The sequence below is a fragment of the Ctenopharyngodon idella genome, chromosome 1, assembly GCF_019924925.1.
Source record: "Ctenopharyngodon idella isolate HZGC_01 chromosome 1, HZGC01, whole genome shotgun sequence".
In the NCBI taxonomy this organism is placed as follows: Eukaryota; Metazoa; Chordata; class Actinopteri; order Cypriniformes; family Xenocyprididae; genus Ctenopharyngodon; species Ctenopharyngodon idella.
This window is the reverse complement of record NC_067220.1, coordinates 5294997-5313186: the sequence shown is the minus strand read 5'-3', so window position 1 is coordinate 5313186 and position 18190 is coordinate 5294997. Positions and strand designations below refer to the sequence as shown.

Sequence of the window (18190 nt, the reverse complement as noted above, 5' to 3'; positions counted from 1 at the left end):
CTCTCCACCCTTTCAGATAAACACTCATTGCGTTTTCTGCTGGTAACTGAAGTCTGTCAGCAAGTGCAATTGACCAGAACAGAGAAAACAACAAGAGAAATGAAGTGATGAGGTTTATATATTAAATGTCCGAGCTGCAGCCGATCTCCCACTGGTGCACCACGAGTAGATGAGCGTGAAATATTAGTTTTTTGTGAATAATTATTTATCTTTGAAGCTCCTTCCAATTTAACCAAAGGAGTAATGGCCGTCAAGTGTCTTATTTTGGAAACTCTCGTGAGCTCATGCTTGCACTTGCGTGGACCTTAAATTCAATACCCTCTATGACAGCAGAACAAAAGAGTGAGAAGGTACAGGACGTTCATCGGAAAGTTTGGATGTGAATCACTGTGAATGTGACGTCACTTCAATTTGACCAGCTTTATTTTGTGTTGAATATCAGGTCTGATTCAGTATTACGCAGAGGAATATGTTATTGCTCAGATGTTGCTCTGTAATATCTGAGGGGACTTAAACTTTTGAACAACATAACATTTAGACAAGTGAAAGTTTTTAAAATCACTTTTTGTACACTCTTAAAAATACAGGGGTTTTCAAAGTGATGAAAGAAGTGAGTTACTGTAATCAAAGTGAGATGTGACAGTTTCAGCATCCTGCTGACTAAGAGAGGATCGAATATGAGAGATATTACATAGGTGCAAAAAAGCTGTCTTTACCAATGTGAGCATTAAATGAAAGAGTAAAATCAAGAAGAACAAGAAGAAGAAGAGATTTTGAACTGTTGTAGAGGGCATTGGGCATTGTCAAGTCACCATCCAAATCTATTAGTTGGCAAGATAGTTTAGACGCTAAAGATTTAGAACCAACCTCCGTTTCATTCCGTTCCTTTGAATTTAGGGTGATTTGCTTTGAGCCAAAGCTTGAGTTCCTTGATGCAAACACTGAGGTGGGAGGAGTGCTAAAATAAATCTTTATGTCATCAGCATAACAATGGAAATTGAATTATTTGTTCAAGTGGTAGATAGTGAAAAGAAGAGGGCCCAGAACAGAACTTTGAGGTACACCTGAATTTATAGTGATTTAGTAAAAGATTTGTGCTTCTGGAATACAAGAAGTTGTTGCCTACCCATCAAATAGTAAAAAGAAGAGGGCCCAGGGCAGAACCTTGAGGTACACCAGAATTTAAAGTAATTCAGTGAAAGATTTGTGTTTCTGGAATACAACTAATTGTTTCCTACCCATCAAATAGTGAAAAGAAGAGGACCCAGAACAGAACCTTGAGGTACACCAGAATTTATACTGATTTAGTGAAAGATTTGTGCCGGTACTATGTCTAAAGAACCTTTTAAGAACCATCTTTTTAGAGAAATGTTTGAATTTTTTGTTTGATTGCAAAGCACAGTTTGAGACATTGTTGAGATCTGAAGCTCTTGAGGAGACACATGGTGGACTATAATGGTATAATGCAAGTCTTATGCAACTGAAATCATTCTCTTGAATACTAGTCCACAGTCTCTGTTTTGTCTCCTCAGGTCTCTTTTACGAGACGTCTCTGAGACGCAGTGTGGCGGCAGTCGCGTGCTGCTTCAGCATCCTGCTCCTCGTTCACTGGAGGCACATTTGGCTCACACATGTTCTCCCTGAGGGCTCCACTGGACCTGGGTGAGAACAGGACCACAAACCACAACAACACTGAACACTGAAGAATCGCTGTCTCTGGAGTCATATTCATTCATTTAAAAAAAAAAAAAATCAGTTTCTTATTCTTGTCTTTCAGTAAAAATATTTAATGTAAAAATAAAATCAGAAATGTAGTTTTTGGTGAGGGTTATATATTTTATTTTATTTGCATTAACATTTATTTTATTTCAGTTAACATTTTTTCATGGTTTTAGTTAACTATAATAACCCTGACTTGTTTTAAGCACTAAATGTATTGTTTTGGTTCTTATTTGCAGTGTAAATGAAAGTGCCCCCTGCGGTGAGCAGTGCGGAAGACTAAACTTTTAAAAGTTTATTAAATCTTGATCTGGTCATAAGTGAACCGAGCGGCCTGCCACTAATCACAGAGTGATTCCCACCGGCTTCCTTGGTAAACACAGGTTTGTTGAAACGAATTAGAAACGTGACCTTCTCATCGATGGAAGCGGAAAGCCGTCCGTCTGAAGTCTAGCATTAGATCTGTGATGTGGAGTTCATTACCGAGAGGCTTTATAGGTGCGTATTCTCTCTTTTGGAGGAAAAATCAGGGCTTTATCATGTTACTGAAGTCCTGGGATCACATGCGCAGCTACATGTGCTATCTATGAAAGATTTCCTCCAAGATCCCCTGAACATTACGGATTATTGCGCTCCTTTTTGATCTTAAAATACTCATATTCATAGGCTGATTTGCTTTAGAAACACTGATCTGTTTGTGTTTGAGCATCAGTGGCAGAAACAGTGTTCGGCAAAGCAGTTGTTTTGAGTTTCAATCCATGTTAATGTTTTCAACTTTTAGTTGCAACAAAAATATCCAACAGCATACTGCTTTCCAGGTCTCACCATGACAAAGTCAATGTAACAAGAATAATTGTTCTCAGTTTGTTCCAGTTTCCACTTTGCCTTTGAGTGCTGGATATGAGTGTTCCTGGTTTACAGCCTTAAATAATAAACCTCCATGAAGAGCATAGACAACAGTCTCAGCGAACGCTGCTTTCATGCATCTTTATAACTAATTAGTGCCATTTGTTAAGTCAGTCATCAGGTACTGATACTGATCAGTGTTTGTGCTCCAGACAAATCTAGTTTAAAGCTTTGACTAATTAAATAAGGAAGATATTCACAGGATGTGCATGAATTTGAAGTTGAATTTCGTTTAATACGACTGTGTGGACGTCTGATATGAGATCCTGTTCTCCAGACATTATCTGCATGGTATTTTGAAGAAAAGATTCATTAGATCTGTGAAAGAGAACATGCTGTCTGAGGAAGAGGACAGTCCGTCCAACCTGCTTCCCCAACAGCCGCCACTGTTGATAAGACACGGTAGAACATCCGCACTCCCAAAAACAAGACATTAATGAGAAAAACTGAGTTCAAAAGGACACAAATATTGAAGGTAGAACTAGAGTGAGTTTAACTGTGAGCGATGTTTGCCGGTCCAAAACTCATCACGTGATGCTAGAGTGATGGAGGCGGTTGCCAGGGTATTGCTATGTGGTTGCTAAGGTTTTATCATCCAGCAGCAGTAACCTGCTCTGTCTTGCCTCTCGGCGCATTGTCAGTTTCCTCTTTGCTGTATTTTTCACTACATGAGAACATGATGGCGTGAGAGCGGCATGGCTTTTTGTCAGACATAGCAACAAAGGAAGCAACAGTAACGAAGGGGGGAGGGTCTTCACAAAGGGTCAATTTCATGCATCTAAATACACTTTTGGGAATGTTGTTTTAGTGACATCACTAAAAATAAATAAATAAAATCAATGGAAAATTTTAAAAACTATGTTACTACTATGTGAAAGATATTCATTATGTATTAAGGTATTCTTCCATTTCAGTGTTTACTTTTATTGTTATTGCAAATGTGGACCCTATTCACCATCTGAACAGAGTGAGTTTCATGCATCTAACAGCGAAAGCACTCTTGGGAGCATGAATCTGAAGGAAACCGTGGAGAGCACCTTGTATGGTCCGTTCCCACACTCTCTCTCACACACACACTGATCTGATGTCTCGCTCTCAAACGAGCCCATTGGCTGCTCCTGATCGGCTGTAAAGCATGCTTTAGCTGGGCTTGTGTGAGGCTCAGAGGCTGTAGCCGTAAAGTTTCAGTGCCGCAGGCGGAGATTTTCTCAATCCCGCTAGATTTCCTCTCGTTTCCATTGACTGACCTCGCCGATGTCAGAGATCCCGCGCTTGACCCGTGTAATCCTGACCTCTACACCATCACTTAAACCCTTCCAGACCTCCTGCACTGGGCTGTTTCTGTTGCTTTATTAGATATGTGACAATACCAGCTAACAGGAAATGCTTTCATAAGGTTCTCTCAAAGTTGTGAACAAACTTTCTTCCAGTAATGTTAATAGAACATTTGTTCAAAGTTATCTGGTCTTTTTTAATGTTCTCAAAAACATTAGGACAAAAACATCATTTATATATCATTTATGAAGCCACTCCGAGTACCCTAGCAACCGCATAACAAAATCCTAGCAGCCACCCAGAGTACCATAGCAACAGCATAGCAACCACACAGAGTACCGCATAGCAACACCCTAGCAACCACCAAGAATACCCTAGAAACCGCATAGCAACACCCTAGCAACCACCCAGAGTACCATAGCAACAGCACAGCAACCACACAGAGTACCACATAGTAACACCCTAGCAATCATCAAGAATACCCTAGAAACCACATAGCAACACCCTAGCAACCACCCAGAGTACCATAGCAACACCGTAGCAATCAACCCAACTACCTGCATAGCAACACCCGAGCAACCACCATAAGTACCGCATAGCAACACCCTAGCAACCACACAGAGTACCATAGCAACACCCTAGAAACCACACAGATTACTGCATAGCAACACCCTAGCACCCAGAATACCCTAGAAATTGCATAGCAACACCCTTGCAACCACCCAGATTACCATAGCAACAGCATAGCAACACCCTAGCAATCAACCCGAGTACCTGCATAGCAACACCCTAGAAACCACACAGAATACCTGCATAACAACACCCTAGAAACCAACCAGAATATCCTAGAAACCGCATAGCAACACCCTAGCAACCACCCAGAGTACCATAGCAACAGCATAGCAACACCCTAGCAATCAACCTGAGTACGCGTTTAGCAACACCCTAGAAATCGCAGAGTACCCGCATAGCAACACCCTAGCAACGTAAAGCCTCAAACGTACCCTCAAACGTAAAGCCTTCAAACTTTAAACTTCTTAAACACTTTCTTTTTCTATCTCTAAACAATTTCACACTTCAGGCTTTTTCAATTACTTCAAACTTTCAGGCTAGGCTTTCTCAAGCCAACATCGAAATTTCATAGAACCTTTTTTCTGAAACATTTTAGTTGGACGCTAGTCTAACATTTTTTAAACGTTACTACTTGTTTCAGAACATTCAAAAGTAACATTCCCATAATGTTCGCAAAATGGAATGTTCCCTTAACATTTACATAATCAAGACAACACATTTTGAAAACATTTTTAAAAAAAAACAGGTCGTTAAGAGAACATTCAGAAATAGCGTCTAATGAGAATGTTAGATAAACATTCTTAGAACATATAAGCTATTTGTTAGCTGGGATGCTGGTATAAGATGGTGAGATTGTGGTTTTCCATCATGATAGTGTCCCAGAAAACATAGAATTACCAAAGTTTTTTAATGTTATATTTTTATACCATTAAAGTGCGAGAATAGACGGCGGTCATGATATTTCCCACCTACCCTCCACCCTTACACGTACGCCATCATTAACCGAAAAAACAACCCGCTCTGCCATTTACTAGTCCTCTGGTGAAAGCAGGCCAAACTGTCTCTTTATAGGCTCAGTGTGTGTGTAAGACAGAGAAAGGCAGTAAAGTCAGAGTTTCAGCGTAACTTCTCCATCCGCGGTAGTATAACTTTAACACGCAGCAGCTGTGCGTCGCGCTCAACCTCCCTATAGACGGATAAATCCACTCACCTTTGATCTGACCTGCTCTTGCTTCACCTCCACGAGTCTCTCGCCTTCATTTAATAACTCTTAATTAGTGGTGTTTACTAAGCCAAGCATCGCTATTACTATTGCTCATATTAGGGTTTGAGATTTAAATAACCTAACCTTATTAAACTTCAACATGTAGGTTTTCCTGCACTCGGGATGAATAAAACCGGCAGAAAAATCCCATAGACTTGAACTGAGTGTCAGCCTTTATATTTATTTTAAATGATATATTCCCTTCTTACTCCATTCATTTAATATAAATAAATATGCAAAACAATAAAACGGAATGTTTCCATAACGTTTGCATAACCAAGAAAAAATGTTTTTAAACATTAAAAAACTGGACATTTTGAATGTTCTGAGAACATTCAGAAATAACATTTTCATAACTTAAAGGGATAGTTCACCCAAAAATGAAAATTTGATGTTTATCTGCTTACCCCCAGGGCCTCCAAGATGTAGGTGACTTTGTTTCTTCAGTAGAACACAAATGATGATTTTTAACTCCAACCGTTGCGGTCTGTCAGTCGTATAATGCATGTCAATGGGAACTCCATCTATAAGAGTCAAACAAACACGACAGACAAATCCAAATTAAACCCTGCGGCTCGTGACGACAAATTGATGTCCTAAGACACGAAACGATCGGTTTGTGCGAGAAACCGAACAGTATTTATATAATTTTTTTACCTCTAATACACCATTATGTCCAACTGCCTTGAGCACACGCATGGCATCCGGTGTGTGACGTCTGAATGCACTCTGATGCCGGAAGAAATCGCTCGCACTCATTGACATATACACGCGAGAGATCACTTCCAGCATCAGAACGCGTTTTCAGACCTCACCAACCGGATGCTCAAGGCAGTTGGACATAGTGGTGTATTAGAGGTAAAAAAATGATATAAATACTGTTCGGTTTCTCGCACAAACCGATCGTTTCGTGTCTTAGGACATCAATGTGTCGTCACGAGCCGCAGGATTTAATTTGGATTTGTCTGTGCATGTTTTTTTGACTCTTATAGATTGTGTTCCCATTGACATGCATTATACGACTGACAGACCGCAACAGTTGGAGTTAAAAATCATCATTTGTGTTCTACTGAAGAAACAAAGTCACCTACATCTTGGATGCCCTGGGGGTAAGCAGATAAACATCAAATTTTCATTTTTGGGTGAACTATCCCTTTAATGGAAATGTTAGCAAATAGCGACTGTTTGTAAACTGTCCGCCATATTGGAATGGTCAAAGCCGGCCTGTGAAGACTTGAGAGCCAGTTGACTGTGGGTCTGCAACCATAGTTATATCTATATCTGCAGTATACTTCAGCAGATGATTTTCACAGGATTTAGTTTATCATTAATGCAAGACGAAGGCGATATCTAACACAACATGAAAAAGTTACCATAGTTTAAAAAACCGTAATATTAAGTTAATAATATTAAGCATCTGAAATGTTGACCGTTCTAAGATGGTGGACGCGTCATTGAATGTGGCATCTTTATATATCTCTGGACCTGCTTCTCGAGCGACGCTCACACAACAAATGACTTAATGCAAGCTTGCCTTTTTTTCCTTCTTTCTCCTTTTCCTCTGGGTCTGATCGGAACACTGAAGATGACGGACAGCACGGTGCGAGGAATCCGGTCGCTCCCCGAGCCTCGCTGTGATAAATTCACAGTATATGTTACTCCTGCGTCTCGCTTTATCCACCTCGCGCTCCCGAGGCGGTATAAATCTCGACTCCATGGCCCGGATGAGCTATCGTTTATACACAAACACCCCATTCCCTGTAACCAGAGACATCACCTGTGAACATTCCTGCCGTACCCCATTTATCTATCTAATACTTTCCCACACAGACCCCCATAATAATTTAATAAGCGACTAGAGCCGTTTTCTTTCCAACAGTCATATTCCTCACCGGTGTCCAGTAATCAGAACATCTGTGCGCTGTTGCTTCAGAAACGCATTAATGGCGTTCTTTGGAATTCATGTGAGAGATGTGTAAAATATTTGTTATTTTATTGGAATATTTTTGCTATATATCACTCATTTTTCTACAGTACTGATGTTTATGAACTTTTAAAGGAGGTTTTTGGGAACTGACTTTATTCCAGTCATATAAGTCATACGCACACCAGCTCCACATTAAGAAATCTTATTAAATAAAAACTATTTTTTATGCATTTATTATTATTATTATTTTATATTATTATCATCAAACTCCTTTAAGACAGGGAAATTATTTATTTGGTTTATTTATTTGGTTTATTTGGCTATCTCTTCATCACTGCACCTGTTAGTGGGTGGATATATTAGGCAGCAAGTGAACATTTTGTCCTCAAAGTTGATGTGTTAGAAGCAGGAAAAATGAGCAAGTTTGACAAGGACCAAATTGTGATGGCTAGACGACTGGGTCAGAGCATCTCCAAAACTGCAGCTCTTGTGGGGTGTTCCCGGTCTGCAGTGGTCAGTATCTATCAAAAGTGGTACAAGGAAGGAACTGGTGAAACGGCGACAAGGTCATTGGCTGAAAGCACCAACAGAGGGCACGTGAACATCAGAACTGGACCACGAATGGCACGAATGGCTTACCTGGGGAACACATGGTACCAGGATGCACTAAGGGAGGAAGGCAAGCCGGCGGATGCTTTGGACAATGTTCTGCTGGGAAACCTTGGGTCCTGTCATCCATGTGGATGTTACTTTGACACGTACCACCTACCTAAGCATTGTTGCAGACCATGTACACCCTTTCATGGAAACGATATTCCCTGGTGGCCTCTTTCTGCAGGATAATGCGCCCTGACACAAAGCAGAAATGGTTCAGGAATGGTTTGAGGAGCACAACAACGAGTTTGAGGTGTTGACTTGGCCTCCAAATTCCCCAGATCTCAATCCAATCGAGCATCTGTGGGATGTGCTGAACAAACAAGCCCGATCCATGGAGGTTCCACTTTGCAACTTACAGGACTTAAAGGACCTGCTGCTAACATCTTGGTGTCAGATACCACAGCACACCTTCAGGGGTCTAGAGGAGTCCATGCCTCGACGGGTCAGGGCTGACCAAAGCAAAAGTGAGACCAACACAATATTAGGAAGGTGGTCATAATGTTATGCCTGATCGGTGTATTATATTATAAATCCACTTCCATTATCCTGACATAAACTCAGATCAGAAAGACTAAACATTCAGTACGTGCTTCACGAGTACAAATCCCCTAACGAAGCATCTGCTGTTGAAGTGCTTTGAACCGCATGTTTATGAGCTTCATTCTACCAGCCGATCTCTCGTAAAGCTCCGCGCAGCTCGTCGTCTCCAGAGAAGACCAGAACATCCCGAACAAAGCAGTCTGAAGAATGCACACAGCTGGCTTCAATGAACACTCGCAATTTTCGAATGCAAAAAGGCAGACACTTCATTCATTTAATCCGAGTTATAACTTCAGCCTCATAAAAGCAAGGCTACAACCGCAGAGACGGATCGAGGAGCTGAACGTTTGGCTCGGAGGAGAACAGCACAACTTTTACAGTTCAAGATCTTCCTGTAAACCTCTCTGAAAGGTTGCACGCGAATGGAAAGATGTTGACTCTTTAACGTTCACCCAGAAATTAATATTCTGCCATCATTTGCTCACAATTATTAGTACAACGAAGCTGAAGAATGATACAGAAATACCATATAGGCATTATAAAAGTAGTCAAATCTGTCATACAAGTTTGAAGCAACATGAGAATTCTTAGTTTTGCATGAACTTGATTTTGCGACATTGACACTGTTATTGAATGGAATTGAATCGAAGACACTATACTAACTTACATTTTACTGATATTTTGCTCCAATTTCCCAGGAAGTGACAGTTTTGTTCTCTTGAACACATGGGATGGAAACACTGCTTTATTCGCAAATGTTTTATGCCATATTCCAATTTTGCACATAAGCAAAGTGCAGAGAATATGAAATGAAAAAGCAGGAGCTGAATTGACACATCTTTCATGTCTCTAAAAGGGCATTTGCGGGAAAGGGAGGCTAGGAAGTGTTAAATCTTCCCTCCTGTTGATCACAGCCGGGTCACGGTCGGAGCAAACGGCCTGTGACACGACCAGCATCCTGAACCACATGACCGATGAGTGAAGACCAGTCGCTTTACATCATTAGGAACCATTGAAAGATTGTGTAACCTTGTGTAGGTTTGTTTATGGTTTTTGAGAATGAGGGCATCACACACCGTGTCTATTTGTCTAATTTGACTATAATACTGGCGTTTGATTGGACGCGCAGCCTGTGACATCATCAGCAAACGATATGAGAAGCGTTTTCTCCCCTTAAAAGTTTATGTTGTTGTTTTCACTCTCAGAAAAAAAGCTTTCAGAAGGTACTAATATGCACTCTTTAAGGGATAAATAAGGTACAAAGTTGTGAGGGTATCACCCCAGTGACAGCATTTGTACCTTTTTTCTGTGAGTGTTGTTATCCTATACATAATTTTCTGGGTCTTGGCGTAGTTTTTCCCAGATGTCCGTGACCCATCAGAGGCGTTTTTCTGGATCAAGACCCACCTGTGGAGAAGCTCTGCTTTAAAACACACTGACATGTGTCCGTTTCTGCAGTGTTTCGCTGTTTTGTGTCAGGCATTAATTCTAGATCTGTATTTGTTTAACACCTGGAGCTGAAGGCGTGAATGAAACAGAAGCCATCTGAAGGTGTTTGGTACGGTGTTGATTTATGGCACACGGTGCGAGGACTATCTTTCTTATGGCTGGATTTATCCGTATGTGTTTTTGCACTCGTGACTGACCTGTCCTGCAGCATTTAATTGAACATTATGATCCAGAATGAAGATAAAAGTAATATCAACTGATATTGGTGTTTTTCTTTCCAAAAGGTGCTTTAAAACCCTCAACTTGGAGGAAAAACTGAGAAACTGAAAGAAAACGACACATAGATCAATGCTGCCCTCTATTGAGAGTTTACAGCATTCATTTCTCCTCATTATTGGACATATTATATATTCTTCAACATAATATCTTGCAAATTTGGACATATTATATATGCATAATATTCTGTGAATATATATATGAACAGACAATTGAAAAGTTCAATTAAAGTATTTTTTTTTTTTTCACTAAAATAATCTTTGAGGACAGAACAGTTTCCCTAAACTCGAAAATCTATTTTTCATTTTGGGGTCAAAGTACCGGTCACTGACCTTCTTATTAGAGCCAAACTTTCACCCCATTGGATGAATCCTACAGTGTGACGGCTCCAGGCTCCACCCCCCTCGGGCCCTGTTCTGGCCCCTGTAAAGCTCTGCAGATCCAGGAATGTCTAAATTAATACAAGTTATTTATCACTCGCCGCACACAGAAATTACATGTTTTATTGCTTGTCTTTTATGAGTCCCTCTTGTATCTATAATTGAGAGTTTGCAGTGTTGTTAGTAGGTTAAACAGCACAGGGAAGCTGTAACCAGGGCCATCTGGAGAAAATAAAAGAAAGTAACCTACTTTTTTTTCTGATATATTCGTCACGGATTAGAAAATTTGAGATAAATGGTTTGTCAGATGATTGAGAGATTTACAGTTATTTTCATAACATCATTTATGATTCACATACAGAATATATCACGAGGTCAGTGAACACGACTCCATGTTAAAGAACTACGACTCCCATAATGCACATGTGACCGCACCCGGAAGTGCAATACATCGAGTCCACGCGCTGTTGTGTTTGAAAATCATGCGTGTGGACCAGACAAGGTAAGAAACACCTTCATTATCATAAATAGTGTAAAGTTTAAAATATATTTCTGTGTCAAAAGAAGAATTAGTTTAAAATATTACCCATAACTATTACGAGTGTGTGTAGCGACCCCTCTTTAGAAAAACATGGTAATACCATAGTATTTCGAAATATACTATGGTACAGAATGATTACAGTATTAACAAACCATAGTATTTATATGTACTGCAATACATACCGTTGTATTATCATGATATTATGTCCACAAAGCCATGGCATTTGTGTGTACAATGTAAACTGTGTGTGTGTGTGTGTGTGTATATATATATATATATATTATACACACACACACACACACACACACATACATACATACATACACACACACACACACACACACACACACACACACACACACACATATATATATGTGTGTGTATATATATATATGTATGTATATGTGTGTGTGTGTGTGTGTGTGTGTGTGTGTTTATCATGTATCTAATACTAATACACTCACTATAGTAATGTAATGTTAAATGTATTGTTCATTTATGTTTTATTTCATGTTAGTAATTGTTTTATTTATTTATATTAATCAATTTAAATATTAATTAAATCTTAATAAAAATATTTTAATATAATTTAACCTAATCTAATAGATTAATATCTAACTAATATTTTGATCACATTTTTATGTATTTATTTTAATGTAATTTAATCTATTTACTTATTTTAATCTTATTATTTATTTATTTATTTATTTTTTCTTAATATCTCTAGACTTTTCCATGGATCCCCTGTCAATGTGAATATGGTACTTATTCAGGATATATATATATATATATATTTATATATATTTATTTACATAAATAGATAGATATCAAAGTACCACAGTATGTGTATGCAGAATGTGACTGCAGGGCTTGACTGTGTTGCATATGTTTACAGCTGTGTATAAAAGGACTCAGCAGCGTTATTCCAGATGTTTGGAATCAGGTTTATTTGATGGAGCGATCGAGTCGAGCTGAAGCTCACGTGTCGAAGCGCGTTCGTTCAGACGGATGCTGCTGGATTTATAGACTTCATTAAGACATTGTAAACTTCTCTTCTCTTAATCTTCTTGTTTTCAGAGCACGCTCGGGGCTTTTAACGTTCACACCATCGAGCGTTTCGACCTGCCAAAGCTCAGAAAATACAACCATAAAACTCCAAATCAAGCAGTTTGCGTGTGAAACGACACTTAAAACCAGATTGAGCCCGGTTCGTGCTGAGGCCGGTTTGGTTTGGCAGCACAAGGCATATAAAATCTGTTTAGAAACGTGTGACCACCCAGTGAGCAGAACTGGACTGGCACTTTTTCTGTTTGTGAATCCCATTAAAGTCACCATGAAATCAAAATTGACACTTGCTATATTTTATGCAATATTTTAGAGTGATTTATCATAATTGTGTCAAATTCATAATCTTAAATCAGAATAACTTCCCCTCCCTCTTGCAGTGAAATCTTGAGGGCAGGGCAACCTGTCACTCACATGAGATCCACCAATAGCAAACAACAACTATCCAATCAATTCCCCACAGACAAAATCAAGCCCCGCCCTACATTTGTTCTTGTTTGAGAAGCGTTTCACTCAGATATACAGCTCAATAGGGAAGAAAAGACTAGCGCGACTTCCCTTTCATGCCGACTTTAATTAATTTTTCCCATCAGACGCTGCTCTCATGTACCCGACGCCCCTGTACGCTCACGCCGGCCGCGGCTCTTTCTCAGACGTGTACGAGCCTGCTGAAGATTCGTTCCTCCTGATTGATGCTCTGGAGAAAGACGCTGATCGGCTGAAGGGAAGCAGGTGATTGACTCTCACTCCCAACACAGCACTGTGAGATTCTGGTGATCTACTGATGTGTCGATGTTTTCAGGCCGTCCGTGTGTCTGGAGGTGGGCAGCGGCTCCGGTGTGGTATCGGCCTTCCTTGCGTCTGTGGTCGGGTCTGAAGCGTTATATCTGTGAGTACAGAAAAAGTGAAGTTTGCATCATTGATTCTGTTATTGAAAGAATCTGTATTGTATAAAGTGCTATAGAAATACAGCTGACATGACTTGTGGTGTGTGTGTTCTGCAGCTGCACTGATGTGAATCCAGTGGCTGCGCAGTGCACACTGCAGACGTCTCACTGCAACCACCTGCAGCTGCAGCCGGTCGTCACTGACCTGGTGAGATCCGCAGATGGACGCTTGTCATTAGCTGCGTTTCCATTCAAAGTTGAGAATTTAACTTGTGCGCGATATTGGAATGTCGCATAAAACATTTGCAGCGTTTCCATCCCACGTGTTCAAGAGGACAAAATCTTTACTTCCTGGTGCAAAATATCAGTAATAAATCGCATGTACATTTCCTGAAAAAATGTGAGTGGTGCTTGCTGTGCGCAAATACAAAAAGCATAATGCTAACATGATTACCATGTTGTTAACATGATGCTAACACGATTACCATGTTGTTATCATGTTTTTATCAAGATGCTAAGATGGTTAACATGTTGCTAACATGATGCTAACACAATTAGCATGTTGATAGCATGATGTTAACATGATTACCATGTTGCTAGCATGTTTTTAACAAGATGTTAATACGATTAACATGTTGCTAGCATGATGGTACCATGAATACCATGTCATTAACATTTTTTAACAAGATGATAACGCGATTATCATGTTGTTAATATGATGCTAACACAATTAGCATGTTGTTAACATAATGTTAACATGATTACCATGTTGCTAGCATGATGCTAACACAATTATCATGTTTGCTAGCATGTTTTAGCAAGATGTTAACATGATTAACATGTTAGCATTATGTTAACATGAATACCATGTTTAACATTTTTTAACAAGATAAAATGATTATCATGTTGTTAACATGATGTTAACACAATTACCATGTTGTTAACTTTTTGTAACAAGATGCTCACATGATTAGCATATTGTTAACATGTTAACACAATTAGCATGTTTTGCTAACATGATTACCATGTTGCTAGTATGTTTTTAGCAAGATGTTAACATGATTAACATGTTGCTAGCATGATGCTAACACAATTAACATGTTGCTAGCATGATTCTAACACAATTAACACGTTGCTAGCATGATGTTAACACAATTAGCATGTTGTTAGCATGATGCTAACATGATTAGCATTTTGCTAGCATGATGCTAGCACTTTTTGACTTGTTTTATCATGTTTTCACCTTAAGCTAATTGCTATTAGCATGTAGCTCTTCACTGTTAACATGTGTAGCATGTTGAAAGTCCAGTTTGCTAGCATGAGTCTTATAGGTCTTGTTAAACGGTTGATAGGGTACTCTGTTTGGTTGCTATGGAGTGGCTTGGCAGCTGCCAGTGATGACACTCTTTAGTACTTCAACTTAAACATTTATTTCAAGTAATAATAAACTTCTTTTTTTTTAGTTTTAGTTTTGGTTAAAAACAAGGTTATCATTAACTAAAAATAAAACCATTTTTAAATATTTTTTACATTAAACAAAATAAACATTAACTGAAATAAAATAGAATATTAACACCTAAAATGAAAATCGCTTCAACGCTTTATATTGCCACCTGAAGACCCGCCTTCTCACCTGTCAATCATCCACTGCAGTTAAATGATGATTCACCTGAGATAGTCATATTTCACAGTGTTTTATTTCTGTCTGATGCTCTCGTTCATCATGTTTGTTCAGTTGTTTCAGAAGTTCTGTCGTGTCTCGCAGGTCGAGTGTCTTTTGCCGAGGCTGAATGGAAAAGTGGACGTGCTTGTTTTCAATCCGCCGTATGTCGTCACACCGTCAGAGGAGGTAAACGAGTGTGATGTCATGTGATCAGATACTGATGCAAAACAAAATGCTCTGAACAAACATATAATCCTCCGCTGTGATCCGGGACGCCATTGAAATAAATCACCACTTGTTTCCGATGCTGGGAAATGTAGGGCGGGGCTTGATTTTGTCTGTGGGGAATTGATTGGATGGTTGTGGTTTGCTATTGGTGGATCTCATGTGAGTGACAAGAGATGTCGCTGTTATTTTTCTTTAACAGCTTCATTTTTTGTGCACAGGTGGGCAGCCGCGGGATAGAGGCGTCCTGGGCCGGTGGGATACGTGGCCGCGAAGTGATGGATCGATTCTTTCCCATGATTCCACAGCTGCTGTCAGATCATGGGCTGTTTTACCTGGTGGTCGTGTCAGATAATGATCCAGGTGTGACGAGTGTGACGTTCAGAGTCGCATCAGTGTCTTCACACTCACAGTTTTTGATCTGTACTCATATTTTGTCTTCTCCAGATGAGATCGTGTCCCTGTTGGGGAAATCTGGGCTGAATGGACACGCGTGTCTGTCCCGTCAGGCTGGACGAGAGAGGCTTTCTATACTGCGCTTCAGTAAAAGTGACGATACGTCCTGAGACCATCAGCACATGAAGACTGTAAAACACACTAGACGTCTCATCCCAGGGGTTTCTGGGTATTATTATAAAAATCAAGCTGATGTTTTGATGTTCGTCCCGCTGCTGAACCCTCAGTAATTGAGGCGTTTGTGTTTCCATAAAGTCTGCCGAAGCTCAACAACTGGGTCACAAGAAACTGGTTAGTCATTCCTAACGGATTGATGGTGATTGTTGACGCTCAACGGACTGCGCCGTGTTTCACTGTTTGTTGAGCGTGTCAGACTCCCGCTGCTTCTGTTTCATTCCATCAGTTACACTCAGAATGTGTTCACTAGAGAGTGTTAAACGCTCTTACTGACCCGCACTGACACTCGGAGCACATGGTTTCACCCAGAATGCCACTGGAACCAATCAGGATATTAAACAGGACTGTTTTTAAACTGGCTTGTGTTTTCTTTTTTCCACAGAAGTTAAAACCTAAACCTAAACTAAAAGAGTAAAAAGTTGGAGTGTGTTTATATATATAAAAAATATATATATATATAAGTAATTTTGTGTTTTTATCATTTTTTATGTATTTCTATATAGCTTTATTTTTTTATTATTTAGTATTTATTTCTAATTATAATAAAACATTTTTTAAGGTTGTTTAAAACTAATATTAAAAACTAATAATCATTTTGTAATTAAATTTTATTTCAACTTTATTTCATTCACTGAAAACTATTTTTACTAGTTTTAGTTAACAGGGTTATCGTTAACTAAAACCATTAAAAAAACTTTTTTTCATTACTTGAAACAAAATAAATGTTAGCTGAAACAAAATATACAGAGCCCCGCACATGACATGCAGAAAAAAAAATAGGCTAAATCGTGCGCACGAATTAATAATTGGTTCTCTCAATTTGCTAAATAATGCACACAATTTATAAATCGAGGGAACGAATTAGTAAATCATGTGCACGATATAGTAAATCAAGGGAACTAAATAGTAAACCATGCGCACGATATAGTAAATCGAGGGAATAAAATAGTAAATCATGCGCATGATATAGTAAATCGAGTGAACGAATTAGTAAATTGTGTGCACGATATAGTAAATCGAGGGAACGAAATAGTAAATCGTGCGCATGATATAGTAAATCGAGTGAACGAATTAGTAAATTGTGTGCACGATATAGTAAATCGAGGGAACGAAATAGTAAATCGTGCGCACGATACAGTAAATCGAAGGAATGAAATAGTAAATCATTCGCATGATATAGTATATCGAGTGAACAAATTAGTAAATTGTGTGCACAATATAATAAATCGATGGAACGAAATAGTAAATCGTGCGCACGATATAGTAAATCGAGGGAACGAAATAGTAAATCGTGCACGATATAGTAAATCAAGGGAACAAATTGCAAAATTTACTTTTTTTCCTGCATGCATGTCCGTAAAAATAAAATATTTAAAAAAAAAAAAAGTATTTTATTTCAGCTAATTGCTGAGGCATCAGCTCATTTAAAAAAAAAAAAAAAAGTTGCCAGCCAGCAGCAGCATTTTTGATAATTTTCATAAAACTTTTTCATTATAGTTTAAAAACAGAACCTCTGCTTTTAAACAACAAAAATTATTTTATTCTAGCTTCATGCATTCTTTTTTTTTAATCAACACTTGAATGTGGGTAAGTTTCATAAAAATAGCAAAATCGTGTTTTTGTCAGTCTTTATCTGGGTGGGATTCAGAACGATGATCAGATGGAGTCCATCAAAGCTTCAGTCGTTTCCTCTTCATGGGTTCGATATTTCATTCAGTATCATTAGGCAGTTTTGATTTATTTGCGGTTTAATGTTTGATAATCAACATGTGCGTCAGCAATGCTTCTATCGCTCGTTTCTGCTTATTCTTCACACGTTTTGATCAGGAGATTCTGTATTCTTTCAGAAGATGCGTAATAGCGCCCCCTACTGTATAACAGTGAAAACATGGATCACCAGAAAAACTCATCAATGGCGGGGAAAGAGTTAATTAGGTAGACTTTGGATGGAAAATGATGAGAATATTACAAAATGTCTTCATATGGGTTTGGAACGGGGAAGTGTGAATAAATGACAATTTTCATTTTGGGTTAAACAAACTTTAATGCTAATCTCAACAAATATAAACAATACAACTTTTGTTTTTTGAAATCAAAAACCAGTAGGCCTATATGTTAAACTAATGCTGTATAAATTTTGTTCATTATCAGTTTGTGTTAATAGAATTGATTTTATAAGGGTTTGGAACGACATGAACAACTTGTGATTG

At 38.8% G+C, this 18190-nt stretch overlaps 1 protein-coding gene and 1 long non-coding RNA gene across 3 annotated transcripts in view; both read left to right on the top strand.

Moving 5' to 3' along the window:
• Window positions 1–2824, top strand: part of LOC127521288 (uncharacterized) — a 34606-nt gene extending 31782 nt beyond the window's left edge. The window contains exons 7-8 of the long non-coding RNA XR_007932321.1: window positions 1533–1662; window positions 1959–2824. This is a non-coding gene — a long non-coding RNA (uncharacterized LOC127521288). The remainder of the gene's footprint in view (window positions 1–1532; window positions 1663–1958) is intronic.
• An 8501-nt stretch (window positions 2825–11325) lies between these two features.
• n6amt1 (N-6 adenine-specific DNA methyltransferase 1) lies at window positions 11326–16335 on the top strand. Of its 2 annotated transcripts, XM_051910326.1 has the most exons (8): window positions 11442–11468; window positions 12235–12268; window positions 13166–13304; window positions 13375–13461; window positions 13577–13667; window positions 15225–15308; window positions 15569–15710; window positions 15795–16335. In XM_051910326.1, the coding sequence occupies exons 3-8, from the start codon at window positions 13177–13179 to the stop codon at window positions 15911–15913; spliced, it is 651 nt and encodes a 216-aa protein (XP_051766286.1). In that variant the 5' UTR covers window positions 11442–11468; window positions 12235–12268; window positions 13166–13176; the 3' UTR covers window positions 15914–16335. The 2 variants fall into 2 exon arrangements, with proteins under 2 accessions (XP_051766278.1, XP_051766286.1); XM_051910318.1 differs by lacking the exon at window positions 12235–12268 and having other exon boundaries at window positions 11326–11468.
• Window positions 16336–18190: the final 1855 nt, after the last annotated feature.